Below are 24,859 nucleotides of genomic sequence, written 5' to 3' on the forward strand. Positions count from 1 at the left end.
CTGAGTTCGAGGCCAGTCTGGTCTACAAAGTGAGTGCCAGGACAGCCAGGGCTACACAGAGAAACCCTGTCTCGAAAAACCAAAAAAAAAAAAAAAAGAAATCTGCCTGCCTCTGCCTCCCGAGTGCTGGGATTAAAGGCGTGCGCCACCACGCCCGGCAACTTTTTATTTCTTTAGTCCTTATGACCTAAACTTAGTAATACTAACTAAATGACTTTAGTTAATATTATCTAAATAGCCACTTACATTTTTTATATGCTTGGGTTCTGTTTGCTTGCTTGAATGTCTGTATACCATGCGCATACCTCAAGAGGTCAGAAGAGTCCAATCCCCTGGAACTATATTTAAAGGTGGCTGTGAGCCACCTTGTGGTGGTGTCAGGAATTGAATCTGGGTCTTCTGAAAAACAGCCAGAGCACTTAACTTCTGAGGCATCTCACTAGCCCCTGCTTTAATTAAACAAACAAACAAACAAACAAACAAACAAACAAACAAAACCCCAAGATGGAGCTGCAGAGATGGTTCAGTTGTTACGAGTGCTCGCAGCACTGTAGAAGTCTGTGTTTGGTTCCTAGCACCTACATCAGGCGACTCACTCTCTTCCACCGTGCAAGCTCCAGGCTCACAGGCACACACATCCTCCCATGCACATGCTGCACATAACTACAAATAAAACAAGATCAAAGAGAAACCCAGAAGGCCACTTTAGGAGACTCCCGGATTAGGGCATGGAGGCATTTCTTCTAATGGTTCAATGCTGATTTCTGAAAACCTTTGTTTCTTTGTCTTTAAAGAGCTCAAAGCATGCCTGTTTTTAAGGCAGTGAAAGTACATCTTTTAGAAGACACGAGTACAGAAAAGAATACTGTTGCTCAGGAGACTGAAACTCCACCCAATAGAATTGATTCAGCTACAACTGTGGCTGCGGCAACTGCCGCTGCCATCGCAACAGCAGCTCCTTTGATCAAGGTACTTCTTTCTGCTGGGCATCCCTGGACCCTGAGACACGGTTGTTTGTACAGAACTGACTCTGGCACAGTCGTGTCTGACTGAACACTTAGAGACATGCTAGTTCCCAGTTGGAAAGGCTCTTCTTACTTGTGGTTTGTGGGATGTTTCTCAGAAGCCGTGAAAATTGCCCTTGTGAATGTGCTGGTTTAGAGAAGCCAGGACGTTATCACTGTAGGGCTGAGGGTCCTTGTTCTGGATGATCAGTCTCTAAGAATCAAAGCCAGGGCCCGCAAGTGGTGGTGGGTAAGTGTTGTCACACTGCATTGTATTGCTAGACTTGCCTTCCTGGACGAACCAGAGGATTTTGCATGATCTTTTATATCATAATACTAGCCTGCCAGTTTGTAACGGGGAAACAGAAATATGTCAGGATAGGCATAAGGTTTTAGAGGCAGCGGGAAGCAGAGTCAAGACTCAGATTCAGGGTTGTTGACCTGCCCTAGCCTGACGCTGGAGAAGTACCCAAGGCTGTGTGTTTCTGTTTTTGTTTTTGGGACAGTTTCATGTATCCCAGGCTGACCTTGACTTTGCTATGTAGCCAAGGATGAGCTTTAGCTGCTGATCCTCCCGTACCCCAGTTCTGGCCTTACAGATAAGCACCGTCAGCCTGCTATGCAGTGCTAGGGATCAAAGCCTCGGTGTCAGGCATGTTGGTCGAGCACTCTACTGAGCTCCATCCCTACCATGTTCTTTTCCAGGCAGGATCTGTCTGTCTGTCTGTCTGTCTGGACTTGCTTTCCTTCTGTGATTATAGGAATGTGCTGTTGCACAGCTCGGGTCTGGAACCTTGAGGAGGGATGGCAAAAGAGTGGAGAAAGGACAGGTTCACACACACACACACACACACACACACACACACAGAAAAGCTGAGGGTCAGGTGGGCTGTATGCACTCTCGTGGAGCCTCACCGCCTACCACGATAACCTGGAACCTCAGTTAACTATACACAGCATGGGAGGAGAGGTTGGCTCCTCTCAGTGTGAAGTCTCTGTAGGGCAGCAGTTTCAGACCATGAACAGCCAGGAAGAAGCCGCCACAGTTGGTAGTCTTTCTGTGTTTTTGTTTTTCATGACAGGGCTTCTCTCCACAGCCTTGGCACTCTGTACAGAGAGCCTGTCTAGGCGTAAAGGCGTGTGCCACCATGACTATTTTTTCTTCTAGCACACTGATTAATTGTCTGTAAACACATTTGGGTTCAGAGGAAGAAGGCTTTGCCAGTTCTGAGTCTGATCCATATAGGCCTTGGTTCCTGTCCAGGCGAGCTTGGTTCTGTGCTCATGGCAGCAATACACGTTTACTCTCAGTTTTGTCCCCTGCACACATGCCGTCCTGGGTAGCATCAAAATCGACTTGGTTTTGCTGTTTCCTTCTCTTTAGTTTTAAGAATCTTTTTTCCCCCTGGCATTATAGAATCTTCTGTGTCAGATTTGGTGTGTATAAATCATGATTGGCTTGCACATCATTCTTTATGCTATGTAGATACTTGGTGTGCTGTAGGTTATAGTGTTGTTGGTGCTGTGAGACCTCTCCTTTTAGTTGGTTTTTCTTCCTTTTGTAGTATTGTATGTGTGTTCACGTGGAGGCCAGAATATGTATGTATAGTTCAAGAAACAAAACATACCTAAGGATTACTTGATTTTGTTTCTTAATTTTTTGACTCTAAAATCAAAGGCATGGAGTCATGAGAAATTTTGTGAGCAAAGGCTCAAGTTTTATACCTTCTCAGTACCAGTTGCTGTAAATAACCTTTCTAGGACCTGAGCACACCTTTAATGTCTTTCTACAATGTGAAATTCTATCTTGATGTTTTGTTTTAGGTCCAGAGTGATTTGGAGGCAAAGGTTAATTGTGTTGGAGAGTTACTTACTAAGTTACAGGAGACTGATAAACAGTTACAGCGCGTGACAGAACACCAAGCCAGCGTTCAGAGTAAGCAAGAGAAAGTGCACTGTCATGACCACGAGAAGCAGATGAACGTGTTCATGGAGCAGCATATCAGGCACCTTGAAAAACTACAGCAACAGCAGATAGACATTCAGGTATGTGGTAAAACTGTGCACGTTCCCAGCTCTAAGTTATTGTTAACTAGTAGCTGTCATAGCACTCTAGGTTGTGACGGTTTGATTTCCTAAATCATGATTGGCTTGCTCATTATTCTTTATGCTGTGTAGATACTTGGTATGTTCTAGGTTATAGTGTTGGTGCTGTGAGAACTCTCCTTACAGTTGGCTTTTCTTCCTTTTGCAGTATTGTAGGTGTGTTCATGTGGAGGCCAGACGTTAATTTCAATATCTTCCTCAGCACCCTCTGCCTTATTATTTGAGACAAAGTCTCACTGACTCCTGAGCTCACCAATTTGGCTAGATTGGTTGACCAGCAAGCTACAGGGGTGTGCCTGTCTGCTCCCTTTCCTCACAGTAATGAGTCTGCAGACTTGAGTCTGCAGCTAGGGACCTAAGCTTGGGCCCTCAAGCTCGCTCGCTCGCTCGCTCGCAAGGCGAATACTGCTTGCTGAGCTATCTCCCCAGCTCGGTTACATTATTTTTAAAGCAGTGATTTGTTCATATCAGCAGTTCCAAGTCTGTTTATATGAATTGGAATCATTGGGAAGGCTTTATAAAAATGCATATACTTTGATGTCTTGGAGACTGAGGGAGCAGATCTATGAAGGTGCTTGGGTATCATTGAAAGCTTCCTCAAGATGCTGATGCTCCCATGGACAGAACTCCCTACAATGTGTAGTTGGTACACAGTACCTACAAATGTTCCTGAATTTAGTGTATTCAAAGAATCAGTACCTTAATGCCTTCTGAGTATGATATATTGAGATATTAAAAGATGAAGAACTAGCTTTACAAATAGCTGAGTTTTTATTTTGGAATTTCCAAGTTCTGGAACACTACCCAGCTCCAAAACATTTTAGAAATAGTAATATATAACCATTTACAGTTTTTATAACCATTTACAGTTTTTTCTTTTTGTCTTTCGAGACAGAGTTTCTCTGTATCTCCCTGGCTGTCCTGGAACATGCTCTTTAGACCAGGGTGGCCTTGAACCCCGAGATTTGACTGCCTCTGCTGCCTCCTAGCTTGCACCACCACCACTGCCAGGTTACATTTCTTTTTCTATGTTCACGTGGGGGTGGGGGTGGGGAGGGGTGGTCTGCATGCGTAGGTGTTCATGTGCTGAGGTTGATATAAGGAATCGTCCTCAGTCAGTCTTCCACGTCACCTTAAAGGTCACCGTGTCTCAATCAAGCTCAAGGCTCATTGATATGATTGGGCCTTTTAGTCGGCTTACTCTGGGGGACTTCTTATTTCCACCTTTCTAGGCTTGAATTCAGCATTTGCTTGTGCTCTGGGAATCTGAACTTTTGTCCTCATGCTTGTGGGGAAAGCCTTTAACCACTGACTGTCCCCTCAGCTCCTGCACTGCTTTTTAGTTATCGCACTATTTTGAAGTTTTAATAGTTACATTAAAATGTAACACTCAGAAGAATGTACAAAGATTAAATGCTTATTAAGTGCTTTCATTTTCAAGATTTTAATTTTTTTCTATATTCACATTTTTCAAGACTCCTTAATAGGGCTTGTTTTGACATTTTGATGAGGTTAGAAATACTTACTGGCATGATTTTAGGCATGTAATAAGGCTTTAGGAAATCTTCTGTGTGGGACTTGAGTGTATAGTACACTCTCTAGTGAGAAGCCAGAGGACTCTGTCAGACTGCTGGGCCCTCCTCTGTAAACAGCTTTACTTCTCGGCCTTGACCGCCGCTTAAAAGTTCTCTCATCAAGTAAGAAAAAGGCATAGGTTAGAGAGATGGCTCAGCAGTTAAGAGCACTGACTGCTCTCCCAGACGTCCCAAGTTCAATTCTCAGCAACCACATGGTGGCTCACAACCAACCATCTATAATGGGATCTGATGCCCTCTTCTGGGGTGTCTAAAGACAGCTATGGCATACTCATAGAAATAAAATAAATAAATTAAAAAAAAAAACCTCTGAAATCAGTTTTAGTTATTAAAAGTTCATTTCATATATACCTAACTTAACTTCTTACCATTTTTTGATTATGAATGTTTTGCCTGCACATATGTAAATGTACCCCATTTTCATTGAACATTAAATATAATAAGCCACTTTCAATCCTCATAGTCTCGATATATCTTGTTCCTTGATATCATAAAATTATATGTAAAATCATTTGAAATTAATGAAATAATGCTATTTCTTCTAGACCCATTTTATTGATGCTGCACTCAAGGCTAGCAGTCTTCAACTTGGCATGTCCAGTTCCAGAGCAGTGGAAAAGTATTCTGGAAAACTGGGAAGCCCTAGTGTTGGGAGCAGTGTTTTTTCACACAACACATTTGTTTCTAAACGAGGTAAAATACTTAGTTTCTTGAGAATAAGATGTACCCGTGCTGAACCCGTGTTCTTCACGTGTAAAAGGTGGAAATTACTTATAAAGTAGCAGGGTATTTTGTCTCAAAAAATAAAATTATTATTTTTTAAAGATTTATTTATTTATTTTATGTAAGTACACTGTAGCTGTCTTCAGACACATAAGAAGAGGGCACTGGATCTCATTATAGATGGTTGTGAGCCACCATGTGGTTGCTGGGAATTGAACTCAGGACCTCTGGAAGAGCAATAAGTGCTCTTAACCACTGAGCCATCTCTCCAGCCCATAAAATTATTTTTGAACTGTTGGTTTTATATCATTTTTTTGTTGTTCAAATAAACTTTAGGTTATTTTAAAGGTTTAAATTATGAACTATAATAATTCCTAGTTTATGGTTCTAATTAATCAGAAAAAATTAATTTGTTATAAATCAAAATGCTTATAATTATTGTGTAGTTCTCTGAGAAGCTAGCTCTGTGGTCACTGATTTCCTTGATTTGTCAGAAGACAATCTACCTGGTGCAGCTAAGTACCCCATTGTGGTGTTGGGCTTTAGGAGTTCTAGGAGTGTACTAATACCACACATGTCATGTGTCTCTTTCTGTTTTCTCTTTTTTCTCTTGAGGCTGGGTTTTCTATTCTAACCCAGGCTGGCCTAGAGCTGGTGATGATCCTCAGCTTCAGCCTCAAAAGCACAGGGGTTGCAGGGGTGTGAGCAGGCCGGACCAGCATGCTCTTCCTTCAGTCGTATTAGAGTGAATGTCTAAGAGTGCGATTGATTATCAGGTGTTATTAGGTACTGTCCCCCAGGTGATGGGTTAGTAGTCCTTGCCACTGACAGTGGGACAGAGGGATGGCTCGGTGACCAGCATTGTCTGAGTGCGCCTGGAGAAGACCCAGGTTCAGTTCTCAGCACTGATGTGAAAGCAAGCTAACTGCTTATAATTCCATTCCAGGGAATCCAGTGCCTTCTTCTGGCCTCATGCTTGACGCACACATGTGCTTACAGCCAAAAAACAACATGCATGGTGGCTCACATCCATTTGTAACTCGAGTTTCAGGAGATCAGTGCCCTTTCCTAGCTCCACAGGCACCACACACACGCACACACGCACACACACGCACACACACACACATGCACGCACGCACGCACGCACGGACACTGCACTTATGGGCAAAACACCCGCACTCATACATAAGTAAAGATCAATCTTCTTACCACAATGCAATGCAGTCTTACAACAGATTTGAGAATACTCAAATATTATCACACTGATTCTTAATTTACAGGCATTATCTATAAAGACATTTATAGTTTCCATTTATTTTGATTTCTAATGAGTATTTTTTTCCTTTTTCTTGGAGACGGTCTCTTACTGTGGTCCTGGCTGACCTTGCTATTTAAAAAAGGCTGACTTTGAGTTCAGAGAGATACACTTGCCTCTGCCTCAGTGTTAGCATTGAAGGCACGTGCCGCCATGCCCCTCCTGCTTTTTTGAAAGGGTCTCTCTCTGACCTGCAACTTAACAATAGGGTGTTTGCCATTTTGAGAGCTCCAGGGATCTCTGCCTCCCCAAGCACATGCCACCACATTAACCTCTTTTAAAATGTGGCTCTGGACCATGCTTTCAAGGCAACCACCTTACCATTTGTTCTCAAAAAAGCTTAGTTTTTAAATTAAAAACTAATTTTTGAGACAGTGTCATATTGTGTATCCCTGGCTATCCTGAACTCCATATAGAACAGGTTGGCCTCAAACTCACAGAGGTCCACCTTTCTCGACAGCCAGATAAGAAAGTGTTTTTGTTTTTGTTTTAAAGATTTATTTATTTCATGTATGTGAGTACACTGTCATTGTCTTCAGACACACCAGAAGAGGGCATTAGATCCCATTACAGATGGTTGTGAGCTACCATGTGGTTGCTGGGAATTGAACTCAGGACCTCTGGAAGAGCAGTCAGTGCTCTTAACTGCTGAGCCATCTCTCTAGCCCTAAAAAAGTGTTTTGAAGTTAAATTTATCTTTATTATTGTGATTAGTGTGTGTGTGTGTGTGTATGTGTGTGTGTGTGTATGTGGTGCTCAGTGGTTGAACCCAGGGCCTCACCACTGGAGACACACCACAGTTTCCTATTGATTAGTTTCTTCCTTTCTGTTAAAGTGCCTTTAAGCGAAGACACAGATTTTGATGGGCAGAAATCTCCTTTAGAGACCCCAGCACCTCGCAGGTTTGCCCCTGTACCTGTTTCAAGGGATGGAAAAATAACAAAGAGGGAAAGCCCTACAGAAGAAAAAGAAAATATGGAAATGAACAGTCCTAAAGGTAAGAATCCAGCAATTAGTATCCACATGTAGTTTTCTTTACGCTAGGACCAAATACCTGACAGGAAGCAACTTAAGAGGCAGTGTGATTTTAGCCCATGCTATAAAAAGGGATGCGTTCAGTCATGGGAAGGCATGATTGCAGGAGGCTGCTTAGATGTTGGTCATGTTGAATCTATAGTCAGGAAGCTGAAAGCAGATAGGAAGTGAGTCCAGGCTATAAAACCTCGAAGCCTGTCCCCAGTGACTCACTTTTTCCAGCAAGGCTTTGCCTCTTAAAGGGTCCATAACTTTCCAAAACAGTGCAGCCAGCTGGAGAGGACATTTTCAAACACAGACGCCCATAGGGAAAGATCTGCATTCAGACTGCAGCTCTTCTCTGGACCGATTGCTTCTTTGCTTATGTTTTTGTTAGTTTGTGATGGTCTCACTCCAATACAGCCTATAGCCTAGTGGCCTTGAACTTATGATTCTTCTGCATTCCCCTCCTGACTACTGAGATATAGCTATAAGCCACACCACATCTGGCTGGACCTTACAATTAGAGTTGCATGAGATTTGCCCATTTAGGATTTAAGATATGTGCCTGGTGGTAACTAAACTCTACTTGGATGGCTAGTTTCAGCGTTTCCCATGGTATTTAGATTCTTTAATGTAATTAAGGTATATATAATTTTTTTTGTTTTTTTCGAGACAGGGTCTCTCTGTAGCCCTGGCTGTCCTGGAACTCACTCTGTAGACCAGGCTGACCTCGAACTCAGAAATCCGCCTGCCTCTGCCTCCCAAGTGCTGGGATTAAAGGCGTGCGCCACCATGCCCGGCGACAGGTATATAAAATTTTATTACCTACAGATTACTTAAAACTTTCAAGAATAGGATTTTTAATAACTAAAAAATAATGTTTTACCGAACCCAAAGCTGATCAGAATATATTTCTTTTATTGCTTTTAGGTATAGATTTAAGTACAACTCAGGGAAATTAACATTTATCACAACATTGAGCTGGAATAAATGCCCATATATGGACTTAGTGAAGCGGAAGAACTTTTCCATTTTATTTGAATTACTATTATGTTCCTGAGCCTTAAAATGTAGCCCTTCTAGTAAAAGTTAATGACAATATTAAGCTGCAGGCTTTTATTCTTGGGATCATTTGAACCTTTAAGTCTTTCTTTAGCCAAGTTTTAAGAATTCAGAAGACAGTTACCGCACCAAAAGTTCTTAAGAACAAGGATGGGGGGACGTTCAGATAATTGTTGTAAATTACAGATAAGGTTTTTCGAGCTGTATGTGAGATTAAAAACCTCACTCTCAAGCTGGCCACGGTACACATGCCTTTAATCCCAGCACTTGGGAGGCAAAGGCAGGCGGATCTCTGAATTCAGTCTGGTCTACAGAGTAAGACACACTCCAAGTTCCAAGACAAGACGAGGTCCAAGACAGCCAGGGCTACACAGAAAAACCTGACTTGAAAAAAATCAAACAAAAACCATTACTCTCCGATAGAGATACGTGTAGACTTTTTACTCATATTAACCAGTTTTTCACAATTCTAATTTTTAATAAGATGGAAATATTTTGTCTCCCCTGATGAGTGTATTTTTGCCCATATTGTCTTCAAGTGCAATAACTGAACCCCATGGGTTAAGTAATTTATAGAGAAAAGAGGTTTATTTAGCTTCCTGTTCCAGACATTCAAAGCATGACAGTGGGTGGTGTCTGCTCGCTCTGATTCTCTGCTGGGCCACGGTGTGGCGGAAGGCATTACATGGCAAGAAAGCAAGCTAGCCAGAGAAAGCTTGGTCTTACGGCAGAGTTGCTCCTTTGATAACTAATCCACTCGTGGGATGGAGTCCATCTGACCTAGTCACCTCCCGAGGACTTCACATTTCAAATACCACTAATCCATAGCTTTGAGAATTAAGTCTCCAGCACATGGAGTGTAGGGAACGCTTGCAGAGAACCATGGTGGTTCTAGAGTGAGTTGAGTAGATAGTAATCATAAGAGCTTAATTTAGATGGAGTGGAGATGCAGGGGAAATGGAATACAAAGGAGAAATGAACTAATTTGGAAAATGACCTGACAGTCATTTTTTTTTCTGTTGTAGGAAATGTAAGACTGTTGGAACAAGTACTGAATAGTAGTGAGTGTTTGACAAGAAAGACTGAAGCTTCGGACATAACCTCACTGACTCAGCCAAAAATGGGATGGGATTTAGAGAAAAGAGACAGGTAAAAACAAGAGATTGCAACTAGTAGGACGAGAAAAAGCTGGTCACAATCTAACATTTTCTTTAGGAATTCAATTACATCATTGCTTTTTAATGAGAACTGAGCATTTGAGGTAGTACAGTGACTCGGAGTCTTCCAGGGCTTATTTGCAGGTTATTCTTGTTGATGCTGGACCAGGTGTGGTCCACTGTGAACACGCTGGAGTCTCTGTTTGTTAGCTTAGTCTGTTGGAGATTTGGTACTTTTTTTTTTTTTTCTACTTTGAACTGATAAATCTCCTTTGTTAAGTGTGTGTTCACTTCCTACCTGGATATCGCCTCTCGTCAGTCAGCTACCCGTGAGAGCCTCAGACCTCCTGTGGTCCTCCCTGGGCCACATGGAGTCCTCTGCCATGATAGTGCTTTACTAGGAATGCCTCATTGTCTAGATTTAAAGTGTCTGTTGGCCACAGTGTTCAATCACTGAGCTATTCGATCGATCGGGTGTCTGAGCTATTACACAGATATCTCTGTGGTTGGAAAAGCCATGACAGTGTTCGTCCTTCGGCTCAGTGTGATTAGGCTGTGTAATGATAAGCCTGATGGAGAGTCCTCAAGGAAGCTCCAAACTTGCTCTCCCTTCCATGGTGTGAAGCCAGTGGTTTTCAAGGCTACAGAGTTTGGGAAGGTGTCTTAAGTATGGGCAAGTTTATACAAATATGCAAGCTAGACCTGATGGATGTGCATGCCTCTGCACCCAGCACTTGTGAAACAGAGGCAGACAGAGCTCTGTGAGTTCAAGGCTAGCCTGGTCTACATAATGAGACCGTCTCTCAAAAAACCCAAGACCACATGTGTTTAGCTTGCTCCTCTAACTCTGAACCGACTCCTCTGCTTTAGTAAACTCTCCTTGCATTGCTGCAGGCTTCTGAATCGGGTTTTGATGAGTTTCGAGTGTTCTCATTGCCTGTGGAGGGCAGCTTGTCAAACACTCCTTCTCTGTTCCCTGAGAGCATCTGAATCACAGCTTCTTGTAAGCAGGAGCCTTTCTGCTTTTTTCCTGATGCACTTAAGTGTCTCTCATCAGATTTGTTTTCAGCCTTTGAGACTTACTGCTAAATGAGTTAACCCTTTCTTGTTCTTTCTGAACTCTGGCTGGTTCAACTCAGCCGTTCTGGCTCAAACTCCTCTCCAAGTTGACTGATTCAGTCTGGCTTTTTGCTTTGCTTGGCCTCAGACTAATTCTGGCAATTTGTTTTAATCTGGCTGCTACTTAATTTCTGGATCATTCTGTCTACTGTCTGGCTGGTCTCCTGTGTCTAGCTTGTCCTCTGTCTGCAACCTCCCTCTTCCCTTTCCTCTCTCTTCTTGTGAGAGTTGGGCATATCCTATTCTGTCAGATCTTTCTCAGATTGGTCACTTTGTCTGTCACTCAATTAGACGTGACTTTCATACATGGATACTTCCTTCTACAAACTAACTCTACCTTGTTTGGGATTAAAGCTATATACTAAGGGCTTATCTGTATTCCAGCCAGAGGGTTAAAGGTGTGTGCTAAGGCGAGCTGAGCCACACCACATCTAGAAATAGGTTTTTCAGTAAATAACAATCTCAGGTTCAGAGTGTGATCAAATATCCTGCAACAATTTAGGACAATCTTCTTGTCTTTTGTAGCACTGAAACTTTACATTCCCAAATATTTCCTTCCTCTGAGGAGCGGGGAACAGCTCAAGTACCCGTGCAGAAGTATAGTGATGTTGTTCCTGATCTTGGCCAGAAGAAACAAGCAAGTGACATGCTCCAGGTAAAGTGGCCATGGTGTCAGAATCCATAATTCTGAGGTAAAAACTGTGAAATCAGGCATGTTGGCACCCATTTGCAGTCCTAGCACTGTGGAGGTGGAGGTAATTACAAGTTTAAGGTCATCCTGACATACATACCGTGTCTGAGACCAGCGTGTGCTACATCAGACAGTGTGTGCTACAGTATGTAACACCCCCCCCCAAGTAAATGTAATAATGCAAACAAACAGAAGAAATAAAAAAGCCATTAAAACACTCAGAAGGAAGAATGGGAATAAAGCACTGGAAAGCGCAACAGTCAAATCTGTTTCCTTTACAAACAGCTCAGAGGCCTGCACTGGGGGATGTCTCCTAGCAAATGGCCAGACCTGTGCCACCAACCGTTTCTGACTCTGCACAGCAGCGCCCCCCCCCTTTTTTCTTTTGAGGTACTCTTAGTATATAGCTCTTGATGACCTAGGAATTGCTTTTAAACCAAATTGGCCTCAAAGGTTAGGGTCCGGGTCAGGGTTAGAACAGCTGTCCTAATTCAGGGTTAGGATTAGGGTCCCAGGCCCACAGCTGCCACGCAGGGATCATAGCAGGTGCCACTGCCCCTGTCTTTGCCTTTCTGACTAATAAAGGCGTGTGAGGAAGAGGGAAAGGGGTGTGGGTGGACCTTGCTTGTCTAGTTCTCAGCATCTAGAGCAGCTTGCTCTTTGTTCTGCTTCCTTCACAAGTAGAGCTTGATTGATGATCAGATGACCTAGCACTGCTCTGGATTTCCTGTCTAGCACAAATAATGTTTGTAATAATTTTTTTACCTGGAAAACAAACCAAATAGAAGAATGCCAGTATCAGTCACTTTTCATTTAGACAACCTGAACCCTAGATTATATTGATTCTAGTGTATGCTTGCAACAATGTACTAGCTCTTCTTTGTATTAAGTACTGATTTTTTTTGTGTGTGTACTTGTGTGTGTGTGTGTAAGCACGCACATATATATGCAACATATACCCAAGGAAGCCAAAAGGGTGCTAGATGGCCTGGAGCAGAGTCTAGGTGGTGGGCACCTGATGTGAGTGCTGGGGAGTGAGCTCCAGTCCTGAAGAGCAGTGTCCACTCTGACCTGCTCTGCCATTTCCCAGCACTTTTTCCTTAGTGTAAAGCAGTCAATGTAAGTTTAACATAGTAAATGTCTGCCTTCGATTTCTCTTAAGATAAAGCAATCTCCAGTTACCTTGAGGCTTTCAGATCATCCACATAATCCTGCCTCGCTCCAGACAACCAATACAAGGTCTGTCTTGAAAGATGCTGCGAAGATTCTGAGAGGAGTACAAAACAATAAAAAAGTACTAGAAGAAAACCTGGAAGCTATCGTTCGTGCAAAGGATGGAGCTGCTATGTATTCACTTATCAATGCTTTAGCTACCAATAGGTGAGGCAGGATGTGGGCGTCAGATCCTATTAATGAAGCTGCTAGATTTGCTTACTCACTTTCTTTTTTAAAGATTCATTTATGTGTAAGAGGGTTTTGCCTACATGGTTGTGTGTGTACCATGTGTGTGCCTAGTACCCATAGAGTTCAGAGATGATCCCCAGGACCTGGAGTCAGGGATGGTTGTGAGTGCTAGCACCGAGTACTCTCACCCGCCGAGCTCTCCCCCCCCCCCCCCCCCCCCCCCCCCCCCCGCCCCAATCTCTTTTCTAAGCACTCACTGTGCTTATTGCGTTTGCATGTTTGTCCTCTGAAGATGTGGGACTGGTGTGGACAGACATGGAGGTCCTGCGTTTTACTGACTGCAGTTTCCCATTTCGTTTCCCTCCTCCAGTTCTTCACAGACACTTTCCTTGTAACATTTAATGAGTACCATCACTTTTTGTTTTCTCAGGAGGGGCATTGGTTATGAGTAGCTTTAAAACTAGACTAGACTTAATGGGTCCTGGTCCTATTCTCAGTGTATTATGGCTAATTTAAGAACATTTCCTTTTTTTCTCTTTTGTAGAGAGATGTCAGAGAAAATTAGGATCAGAAAGCAAGTAGATGAATGGATTAAAATCATTTCAGCAGAAATCCAGGTATGTTATTAAAAAAGTGAAAATTAAGTTAGTTCTCAGAATATAGCATAAAATCCAGTTTACTGATTGCCTTTTCTTTCTTTTTTTTTTTTTAAGATTTATTTATTTATTATATTTAAGTACACTGTAGCTGTCTTCAGATACTCCAGAAGAGGGTGTCAGATCTAGTTACAGATGGTTGTGAGCCACCATGTGGTTGCTGGGATTTGAACTCAGGACCTTTGGAAGAGCAGTCAGTGCTCTTAACTGCTGAGCCATCTCACGAGCCCCCTGCCTTTTCTTTTTAATGTGTCTGTTTTATTTAGTAAACTCGAAACAGAAAACGGAATTCTATCTGCATAGGTGTTTCAAGCCAGCAGGCTGGGGAGCATCAATTCACTTAGGCAAACACCAACATTCCTACTCATAGGACAGTCAGTTCTGGGGGTGGGAAATCTTTCTTACATCCATGACGAGTGCAGCATATCTTCAGACAGACATCAGATCTTACGTTTTTGTGTGTTTGAAGGTGTAGAGCTAGGCAAGGTCACAGTTACTTTTGTCTTGGAGTGCAAGGCAGTTGCTTTCCTCCAGTGTGCTCGCATATTTACTCATGGCAATAGCAAGGGAAGTGTCGGCTCAGCTTCCACAGCCATGAGCACAAAAAGTGATTCAGCATTGTTTTACACACACACACGCACACACACGCACACGCACTCACGCACGCACACGGGTGCGTATATAATGCATTTGTAAGGAATTAACACTAGTCACTACATAACTTACCAAATAAAAAGATGAAGTGACCTGTTGCTGTATGCCAGTGAGCAGAATATGTCTTCATCACTGTTAATCCCATGTAAATATGCTTATTTAAATATTCAAATAATTTAAGTTTACATATGTCACCTCAGTTTCATTATGAATTATGTGCTTATTTAAGTTTCTTCCTCTAACGTTACTAACTGCTTGTAATTCAGGCACCTGAAGGCACGAAACCGTGGTGCTGATTTCCTCCCATGCTGCCTCCTCCTCTGGGTGCTCATAACGTGCTAGGATTTTAGTTTTAGGATTGCTTTGTTCACTTCTGTTTATGAGCCAGGATCTCTCTGTGTAGCCCATGCTGCCCTCCAGCTGGAGCTTCCCCTGGCTCCTATGTTCAGGAGTTGCAGGCATGCACTGCTCCGCCTCCAGTCCTTTAGTTTTTTGTTCATTTTTCCAGAAAGTGTTTTTTCATGTATAAGCTAATATTCTTTATTTTTAAAGCATTTTGAAGAACTAAACAATATAGTAAGTAAATTTCAATATTTGTTAGTGTTGAAAGCATTATGATTTGTTTTGGCTTAAGTAATTTTAATTTTCTTTGCCTTAGGATGAACTCATGAGAAAAGATTATGAACAAAAGAGATTTGATCCAAAGAATCAAAGGAGCAAGAAAGCTCTAACTATGAGTAGAGATATTAAAGCCAATAACCAAGACAAAACGGTGAACAGATCTGTAATTCCAAGAAGCCATTATCAAAAGCAAACCCAGGAGCAGTTTACAAGTCCACCTGTGAGGAACTTGCCTGCCTCCGGCCCACAGAAAGAGAGGAGTGTAAGGAACACGCCTGCCTCAGGCCCTCAGAAAGACAGGGACACAGGGACGAAGGGAGAGCCTCTCCCACCTTGTGTTTAGATGCCACAGTATATCATTTCCTAAAAGATAGAAATAATGACGTGACTATGAGGAATTTTAAACTATGAAGAGCTGTACAAACCTAGACTAGATTTATACCATCTACTGTGTAAGATTTTGGACCTGTAGTGTAGAAACCTACATAAAATCTGTACTTGCCTCCTCCGAAGGCCTCTTGGTGTGTTTTTGTTCTTTTATTTTTGGCTTTTGGTTGCTCAGGAGACAGATTCTCATATTTGCCCAGGCTAACCTCAAACCCTAGCAGTTTTCCCACCGTATCCTTTAAGGAAGCTGGGAAGCTAGACCAGGCATAGCAGCATGCCTGACTTAGAGCTAAGACTGTGAATCACAGTATGTGTACTATGTCCAAAGCCGTGCTTCTCAACCTGTGGGCTGAGACAATTCATAACAGCAAAATTACAGTTATGAAGTCGCAACAAAATAAATTTATGTTTAGGGGTCACCACGAGATGAGGAGCTGTCTTAAAGGTCACAGTGTTAGGAAGACTGAGAACCACTGGCCTAGAGATTATCAACTGTCTGTTATTAGATTCATTTTACTGAAAATCATGTTCCATCATTCTGTGTATGTTCTGGTTTAGACCTAAAAAATTACATTTAATGCCTAATGAGTTGTCGACACAGTACTAGGTATTTGGAGGGATTTTCTTTACCATTCTAACCCAGCATTAATGATTTTTAAGGCCAAGTAAGCATGGATTATCAAACAAAGAAATGTTTAATTTAATGCTTGGCTCTAGTGCTTGATAAATGCTTCCTTTCTGTGACATTTTGAGATTTACTTATTTATTTATTCATGCCCTTTTTTTTCCTGCATATATGTCTGCACACCAGAAGAGGGCATCGGATCCCATAGGACTACAGTTATAGATCGTTGTGAGCTGCCATGTGGTTGCTGGAAATTGAACTCAATACCTCTGGAAGAGCAGCCAGTGTTCTTAATCACTGAGCCATCTCTCCAATCCATTTCTCTGGCATTTTGATTGAAAGTGGAGCTGGGAGTTATATAAAGTCATTTAAAGACTGTTTATTGTATTTAAACATAATAATTATGTAAAATGTATTTAAACATTACTTTAGGAACGGAGAATATGCATAGTAATGTAAAACCTTTTATGTTTCCTAGGTGGAAGATTTTAATATTTTTACAGTAATTGTAACATGTTTTGCATTGGTAGGGCCTCTTGAAGTCAACCACAACGTTGCAAGACGAGGACTATATGTTACAGATATATGGGAAGCCGGTTTATCAGGGCCACCGCAGCACTCTTAAGAAAGGACCATATCTCAGATTCAGTTCTCCGTCTCCTAAGGCCAAGCCACAGAGGCCAAGGGTAATAGAGCTAGTGAAAGGTAAGGAAGTTCAGTGTCTGTCACTGCACCGTTTACAGAGAGGCTTAGTGCATAGCATGGCTTTATGTTCGTTATCTGTGCACAGCGCTCAGTGTCTGATGAGGAGGAGCGGGAGGAAGAAGAGCAGAGCTTCAGTACCGTTATCTGCCAGGGAACAGTGTTTGTGGGCATTTTTGTGGTTTGCTACCAAAATGTCTTCGCCAATAAAAACGATCAATTTTTGTTGGTTTTTAATTAAATAAGAACATTTTATTATTATGTGTTTTGACTCATGCCAGCCATTTCTTTGATATATTTGAATATGATTTAGTTAAATAATAAGTCTGTTAATTTTGGTTACATTTTCAATTTTTTTGTCCTTCTCTGAAGTTAGTAAGCTTCACTAACAGGTAGCTAGCGGATACCAAGTCTCTGAAGTTAGTAAGCTAACAGGTAGCTGGTGGATACCAAGCCACTTCCTTTCCCTTCTAGAGGTGGAGCTGTGGCAGGCAGTCGCTCAGGCCTTCTTCCTTTATAAATGCTGGCTGATCAGGTTGATGATCCACTTACCTGTAAACCCTACAGATACTATTTTTAAAGGCATGCAAATTAAGATGTTTGCCCTAATATTTTTCTTAAATACTGGATTTATTGTTAAAATTGTATTTGGAGATTTGAAAGCCTTTCCAAAACAACAACTTTACAACACTGTCAGATCCCCAATAAGCCTTTTAAGGTAACAGTCAGTGAGAGCCAGTGGGCCCTTCATCCCCAAGCCTGGGACCTGCCGTTTCTCCCCTCTGGGAGAGACGTCCATCTTCTCTAGAGACACAGGTAATACAGACTTTAAGTTCTCTTCTGTTTACTTGTTAATTTGGTTTTTGTTGTTGTTGTTTTGTCTGTTTTTTGAAACCAGATCTGTTTTTGTAGTCCTGGCTGTCCTGAAACTCAATATGTAGATCACTCTGGCCTTGAACTCATAGATTTGCCTGTCTCTGGCTTCCAAGTGCTGAACTTAAATGGTGTGTACCCCAAGATCTGGCTGTTTTTTGTTTTGTTTTTAAGATTTATTTTTATTTTCACTTATGTGTGTGTGTGCCCATGGAAGCCAGCAGAGGACATCTGATCCACTGGAGCTGTAACTGCAGGTGGTTGGGTTGTGAGTGCTGGGAATCAGACTCAGGTCCTCTGGGAGAGCAGCAGTCACTGTCAGCCACTGAGTCATCTTTCCAACCCTCAATTTTGTTTTTCTAAAGAAAGGACTTTCTGTAGTGTACCCCTGGCTGGCCTCAGGCTTACAGCAGTCTTCCTGCCTCTGCCTCCTTCCGCTGGACCATCATACCTGACAAACTTTTAAGATTTTGATAATTTAGAGTATAATGTCTATATGGATCTACATAAAACAGATTAAAAAATATATACTAACTTCCATAAATTCTAAGCAAGTATATAGAATTAGATTAATTGTGCATACTTTCAAAGGATAAGGGCTGATTATTCAGAATATAGAACAAGCAAAGGTATACTGAGAGAAGTGGGGTTGGGGGAAATCCTGTTCTAAAAAAGGACCTTTAACTTTCTCGTATTGTGAAGGATGGTTGGTGAGTTTAGAGAGATGTTCTTCAACATTTTTCTTATATCAGAGTAGCTCTGTACAAGTGTATCAGGGACAGACAAGCTGTGGTCTACAGGTGAGCTGCTGGGTTTTTTTTCCTTTCTTCTTCATCTTCATCTTCCTCCTCCTCCTCTTCTTTTCTTTTTTTTCCCCTTGGGCAAGGTTTCTTTATGTATCCCTGGCTGCCCTGGAACTTGCTCCATAGACCAGGCTGGTCTCAAACTCAGAGATCCTCCTGCCTCTGCTTCCTGAGTGCTGGGATTAAAGGCGTGCGCCACCAGCACCTTAGCTGCTGGTTTTTGTTTTTGTTTTTTTTGTTTTTGTTTATTTGGCTTTTCGAGACAGGGTTTCTCTGTATAGCCCTGGCTGTCCTGGAATTCACTTTGTAGACCAGGCTGGCCTTGAACTCAGAATCCACCTGCCTCTGCCTCCCGAGTGCTGGGATCAAAAGTGTGCGCCACCATGCCCGGCCTTAGCTGCTGTTTTAATGAGTAAATTTTTATTGACTATAGCCAGGTTCATTTACTGTTCATGACTGTTTTCATGATTGTCACCAGAGTTGAACAGTTGCACCTGGCCTAAGTTAGACCAAAGTAATTCCTGTCTGGCCATTTAAGTTTGCCAACCTCTGGTCTACGTAGTATTTCTGCTTGAGACCCTATATTAAATTGGATGAAGTCTTACTGGGAAAAACAATTGTATTTCTAGGTGGCTAGCTAATAGATAGTTGTTGAATTTTAAATTTCTGCCAATGATGATTATTATAGGCACTAAAGTCAAGTCGGCAAGAACACAAACTGACTTTCATGCTGCATCACGTATGAAAATGGATTCTAAAATACAGCATCCCATCACCACACTACCTCATGCTGATCAGCAGTATATGTTCAGCCCAAGCAGAGAAATGCCTACTGTTTCAGGTACCCTGGAAGGTCATCTAATTCCTATGGCAATCCTCTTAGGTAAGAAACAATGAATATGTGGCTGTAGGGAAGGGGGAGGGGTCCATTGCTTGTGATCAGTAGCAGGAGTTATAACGGTCACCTACTTTCTTATGTCTGGAGAGAGCTTCAGAATGTAGGTTATGCAGGGTAACAGTGATCTCTTTTTTTTTTTTTTGGTTTTTTCGAGACAGGGTTTCTCTGTATAGCCCTGGCTGTCCTGGAACTCACTTTGTAGACCAGGCTGGCCTCGAACTCAGAAATCCGCCTGCCTCTGCCTCCCAAGTGCTGGGATTAAAGGCGTGCGCCACCACGCCCGGCCCTAACAGTGATCTCTTAAACAGTGAGTTCTTGCCATAATCTCATTTACAGGAAGTATTCTCTTGGTGTATTGCTATAGATGACATGATTGGCATGCCATTGACACATAATAATTGAAGAAGTCAAGTTTGTTTTAATATTGTCATGCATGAGGAGAGATACTTTAAAGCACTGTTATGTACTTTTGAACCAGGTTGTGATAAGTAAAAGCTAGATGACCATATACACTAGGGGAAATGGTCGCTTATTTTCTCATGTGAGATTTCTAAGAGTCATATTAAAAATTGGACAGCTCTGCTGGATGATATCACATACCTAGCATCCCTTTCCTCAAGAGCACAAGGCAGGAAAACCACATGACTGGATGCTAGGAACAGACCCGCAGGTTCTCTGTAAGAACAGCAGGTGCTCTTAACCACTGGGCCGCCCCTTCAACCCTAAATACATAAAAACATTATATTTTTATTTGTGTGTTTGTGTGTGTGCCTGTGTGAGTTTATGTGCACCACGTGTGTTCAGGTATTCATGAAGGCCACAGGGCATTCAGTTCCCCGGAATTGGAGTTTTGTAGGTAGGCAAATGTGGGTTCTAGGAACTGAACTCTGGTCCTCTAGAAGAGCAGCAAGTGCTCTGAAGTTCTGAACCATCTCTCCAGTCCATATGTATGGAAATACAAATTAAACTACTTGGAGATATATAGTATATATATAATATATGTACATATATATAATATATCTGCATACACACACACACACACACACGTATGGGTGAGTATATATATGTGTGTGTGTGTGTGTCTGTGCCCAAAGTAGTTTTAGTTTTTATTTCAGTGATGGCTAGACATATGGAGTGCTTTGAAAAACATTTACTGATCATCTCTTGCTCTCTCTTTCTCTCCCTTTCTTCCTTTCTTTCTTTCTTTCTTTCTTTCTTTCTTTCTTTCTTTCTTTCTTTCTTTCTTTCTTTCTAACTTTATTCAGTTATTTTTCTGTTTGTTGACTAGCGGTTTTATTTCCTTGGTATTTAATTTCTACAATTCTTTGTAAATTCTGAATATCAGTTCAGCCCTTTGTCTGAGGCGTAGCTGGTACAGATGATGTCCTGGGCCTTGGGCCGTCTGTGCCCTGCTGACCGTTTCCTTTGCTGAGCAGAAACTTGACTTTCCTGTAGACTATGTGCTGATGCTTGGGGCTAGTTCCTGTGTGGTTGGTCCTCTAATGAAAAAGTTCTGTTGGGGGCTGGAGAGCTCAGTGGTTAAGAGCACTAGGCTGCTCTTCTAGAGGACCCAGGTTCAATTCCTAGCACCCACATGGCATCTTACAACTGTCTAACTCCAGTTCCAGAGGATCCAATCCCTCATACATGCAGGCAAAACACTAATGCACATTTTTAAAAAAAAGAGATACATTTTCCTCAGTGTCTTGAATTGTATCTTCTCTGTGTTTTTTTTTTTTTTTTTTCTTCTTCTAGAAGTTGCAGTGTCTCAGGTTTTAAAGTCTTTGATCCATTTGAAATTGATTTTTTTTTTTATGAAGTGAAAACTACAGATCTAATTTCATTCTTCTGCATTCTGCATTCTTCTGCTGTAGAAACACAGCCTTGCCAGAACTGTTTGTTGAACAGGCTATCCTTTTCCACATACATTTTTGCTTCCTCCTTTGTCAAAAATTAAGTGAGCATAGCCATCTTATTTTTGGGTCCTCTCTCCTATTCCATTGGTTTGCCTGTCTATTTTTATGCCAGGATCAATCAGGCTGTCTCTATCACTATGTCTCTATAGTATAATTTCAGATTGGACAATCCATAGTAATATCTCCATAGTGTTCTTACTCCATAGGATTGCTTTGTCTATTCATGATCTTTTGTAGTTACAAATGAACTCTTGTATTGTCTTCTCTCAACCTGTGAAATATGACACTGGAATTTGGGTAGCTATTGCCTTAAATCTGAAATGAATTTTGGTAGAATAGTCATTTTTACAATATTAGTTCTGCCAATCCAAGAGCACAGGATATCTTTCTATCATCAGCATCTTCTATAATTACCTTTTTAATATCTTGAAGTTTTTTGTTGTAGAAGCCTTTTCACTTCTTTGGTTAAATATATTCCTCAACACATAATGTTTTGGAGTTATTTTGAGTGAAATATTTTTCCTGATTTCTTTCTCTGGGAGTATGTTGTTAGTATAAATGAAGACTACTATGTCTGTCTGTCTGTCTGTCTGTGAGACAGGGTTTCATACTAGACGTTGTTGACCTTGAATCACCATGTAGCCTAGGCATCTGAGTGCTGGAGTTAAGGGCATGTGCTGTGTCCTTGCACAGCCTCAGGGACTTGAACCTGACTGGGCCAGCAAGAGAATGAAGAGAAGACAGACACAGGGGATATACAGAAAAGCTGAGATCCAGTGGGCTGGGCTGTGATGCAGAGGCCTCTACACCTAGGAGGCTCCCTGTTTATTACATACAGTGGAACTAAGAGGCTGGGGTTACTGAATAGACCTCAATAAAGAGGAAGGGTTAGTACATACAGAGAAACAAGGAGACAGATTTAGTTCATCTTGATTTGCTCCGTCTCTGTAGGGGAGGATGCACCCAGGGGACATGGGAGGAGAGAGCTACGGTGGACATTTTCTCCACACACTGTCTACATTTCCACTTGGAGGAGGAGAACAGCCCTTGACCTTTCCTCAGCCTTGCCAGGGGAAGGCTTTGCCGTTTTCCCATGAGGCTGAGGCTTTGAGGTCCTTGAAATGACTGTCCCTCCCTCTGGGCCACTATGTCTAGCTCCTTAGTCTTTACTTTGAAATATAAAAAACAAGCAGAACTTTTGAAATGGGACCTGACAGTATAGAGTATGCTCTAGTAGGCAGATACTAACCTTTATTTTAAGCATTAAGATAGCGTATGTGAAGTCGGAATTGCATACAAATAATGAAGAGACTGACATGGTGGGCACACGTGTAGACCGTGGTGGTGAGGAGCGAGGAAATTGCAAGATGCCTCTTTCCTTTTGTGAGCAAGACCAGTCACAAAGATCCAGGCAGCCAATTTGATTTTTCCTTTTATGTTAGAAACAGCTGACTCATTCCGTGCCCTACATTTCATAGGACAAACCCAAAGCAATAGTGACTCCATACCACCTGCTGGAGTCACAGTAAACAAGACACGCCCCGTGACTGTGACCACTTCTATTCCTCCGGCATCTCGAAAAGGGAACACTGGAGTCAAGAAACCCAACGTAGCCATTGTAGAGATGAAATCAGAGAAGAAGGACCCTCCCCAGCTCTCTGTACAGGTATGCCAGGGTGCATGAGCAGACCCGTCAGAGCGCAGGGAACCCATTTACGCCATGAGAACTTTAGGAAGACCTTGCTTTCACTGCTTTATTGGTGTGCACCTGGTGGTAATGTGGTGTCTCTATGCTTGCTCTGCAGTGTTTAAACTACCCTCCTAAATCAGTGTCCATACCACAGAGTGGGGAATGGATGAACAATGCGCTATAATTAACTTTTAAAAAGAAGGTATGTGGGGCTGGAGAGATGGCTCAGCAGTTAAGGGCACTGGCTGTTCTTCCAGAGGTCCTGAGTTCAATTTCCAGCAACCACATGGTGGCTCACAACCATCTGTAATGGGATTCAGTGCCCTCTTCTGGCATGCATATGTATGTACAGACAGAGCATTCATATACCATAAACAACAAACAAACAAGTAGATGATACATACCTGTAGTCTAAGCACCCAGAAAGTAGCCATAGGAAGATTGCCACAGGTTCAAGGCCAGCCTGGTCCATCTAGCAAGTTTCTAGCCAGCTCGTTAGGACTACACAGAGAGTCACTGCCTCAATAATAAATAAGTGACTAAATAAATAAACCAAAACATACAACAAAAGAAGCAATAGTTAATGGAAGGTGTGACTAATATAGTCATTATTTCAAACTTTATCCAATCATAGGACATGAATGAATGCAGAAAGAACCCTTTTTTTTTTTTTTTTTTGGTTTTTTTTAGAGACAGGGTTTCTCTGTGTAGCCCTGGCTGTCCTGGCACTCACTTTGTAGACCAGGCTGGCCTAGAACTCAGAAATCCGCCTGCCTCTGCCTCCCGAGTGCTGGGATTAAAGGCATGCGCCACCACGCCCAGCGAAAGAACCCATTTTTATACACAAAAACTATTCAAGTTTATGTTCTTTCCAATTTAATGTGCAATTTTAGTGAAATGCTATTTTTTAGAAATAACATGAGATTTTTTTTTTCTTGAACTTTCGGGTAATTTTGGTATCTGGAAGAATAAAGGGTTTAGAAAAGAGTTTTGTTATGAGCTGGGCATGTGGCTTATTTGAGCCAACATTTGAGAGGTTGAAAGGTCAGGAGTTCGAGGTCATCCTTAACCCCAGGTCAGGTTCAGGGCCAAGCAGCAGAGGTTATGAGACACCACGCTGGTTACTAGACCAGTGCAGTGGGATTTCAGAATAGCTTATTATTTAGAAAGAATGTATAACATGGTAGAGATTTGTTATAAGGAAAATAATGTGTGTTGTATTTGTCTTAATGACATAAGAAAAGATTAGTTTTATGCTTTAAGTTTTTCTGTGTAGCAAATGAGCTCCAAATTGGCCAGTTGAAATTATAAAAAACAAAACCATAAACATTTGAAGATAATTTCATTGACTTTTATTAAAACTGAAGCAAATTCTGGATTTTGGGGAAGATACTTTAAATACAGTAAATAAAGAAAAGGAGAGTTGCATCTAAAATCTACAGGTTCTATATGTCAAAGAACCTTACAGAGGTTCTGTATGTCAGAGAACCTTACAAAGGAGGGGGGGGGGGCTACAGTGAGAATAAATGAAAGCAAGATCCCAGGAAAGGATGTGTGTTTTAAATACAAAGACTTCTTTATGTCATAAGAAAACATAGATCTAAATCCAGATTTTGTCCAGGTACATGAATGAGATTCTACAGGAGGGTTAAGTATATTTAAGAGTAAGGAAATTAGATGTAAGTTTTGCTTGTAGCTAAGATAATAAATTTTTTTAAAAGGATAATATATTCCCATGTAATTATTGCTATTGTAAAACTGCTCATTTTAGTTGATGGTTGGATAAAACTTAGAATTAATGTTTTTTGAGGACATAAACAGAAATTGGATAGGATTTTACC

At 41.7% G+C, this 24,859-nt stretch overlaps 1 protein-coding gene across 4 annotated transcripts in view; it reads left to right on the plus strand.

Moving 5' to 3' along the window:
• Nucleotides 1-24,859, plus strand: part of Kiaa0586 (KIAA0586 ortholog) — a 98,432-nt gene that overhangs the window by 11,065 nt on the left and 62,508 nt on the right. For all 4 annotated transcript variants that reach the window (XM_021179049.1, XM_021179051.1, XM_021179052.2 and 1 more), the window contains 12 exons: nt 795-969; nt 2,829-3,050; nt 5,251-5,398; nt 7,579-7,740; nt 9,848-9,971; nt 11,624-11,753; nt 12,952-13,169; nt 13,738-13,810; nt 15,162-15,386; nt 16,667-16,841; nt 19,203-19,397; nt 22,807-22,994. In XM_021179049.1, coding sequence (XP_021034708.1) covers nt 795-969; nt 2,829-3,050; nt 5,251-5,398; nt 7,579-7,740; nt 9,848-9,971; nt 11,624-11,753; nt 12,952-13,169; nt 13,738-13,810; nt 15,162-15,386; nt 16,667-16,841; nt 19,203-19,397; nt 22,807-22,994 — 2,035 coding nt within the window. The remainder of the gene's footprint in view (nt 1-794; nt 970-2,828; nt 3,051-5,250; nt 5,399-7,578; nt 7,741-9,847; nt 9,972-11,623; nt 11,754-12,951; nt 13,170-13,737; nt 13,811-15,161; nt 15,387-16,666; nt 16,842-19,202; nt 19,398-22,806; nt 22,995-24,859) is intronic.

The sequence above is a fragment of the Mus caroli genome, chromosome 12, assembly GCF_900094665.2.
Source record: "Mus caroli chromosome 12, CAROLI_EIJ_v1.1, whole genome shotgun sequence".
Taxonomy (NCBI): Eukaryota; Metazoa; Chordata; class Mammalia; order Rodentia; family Muridae; genus Mus; species Mus caroli.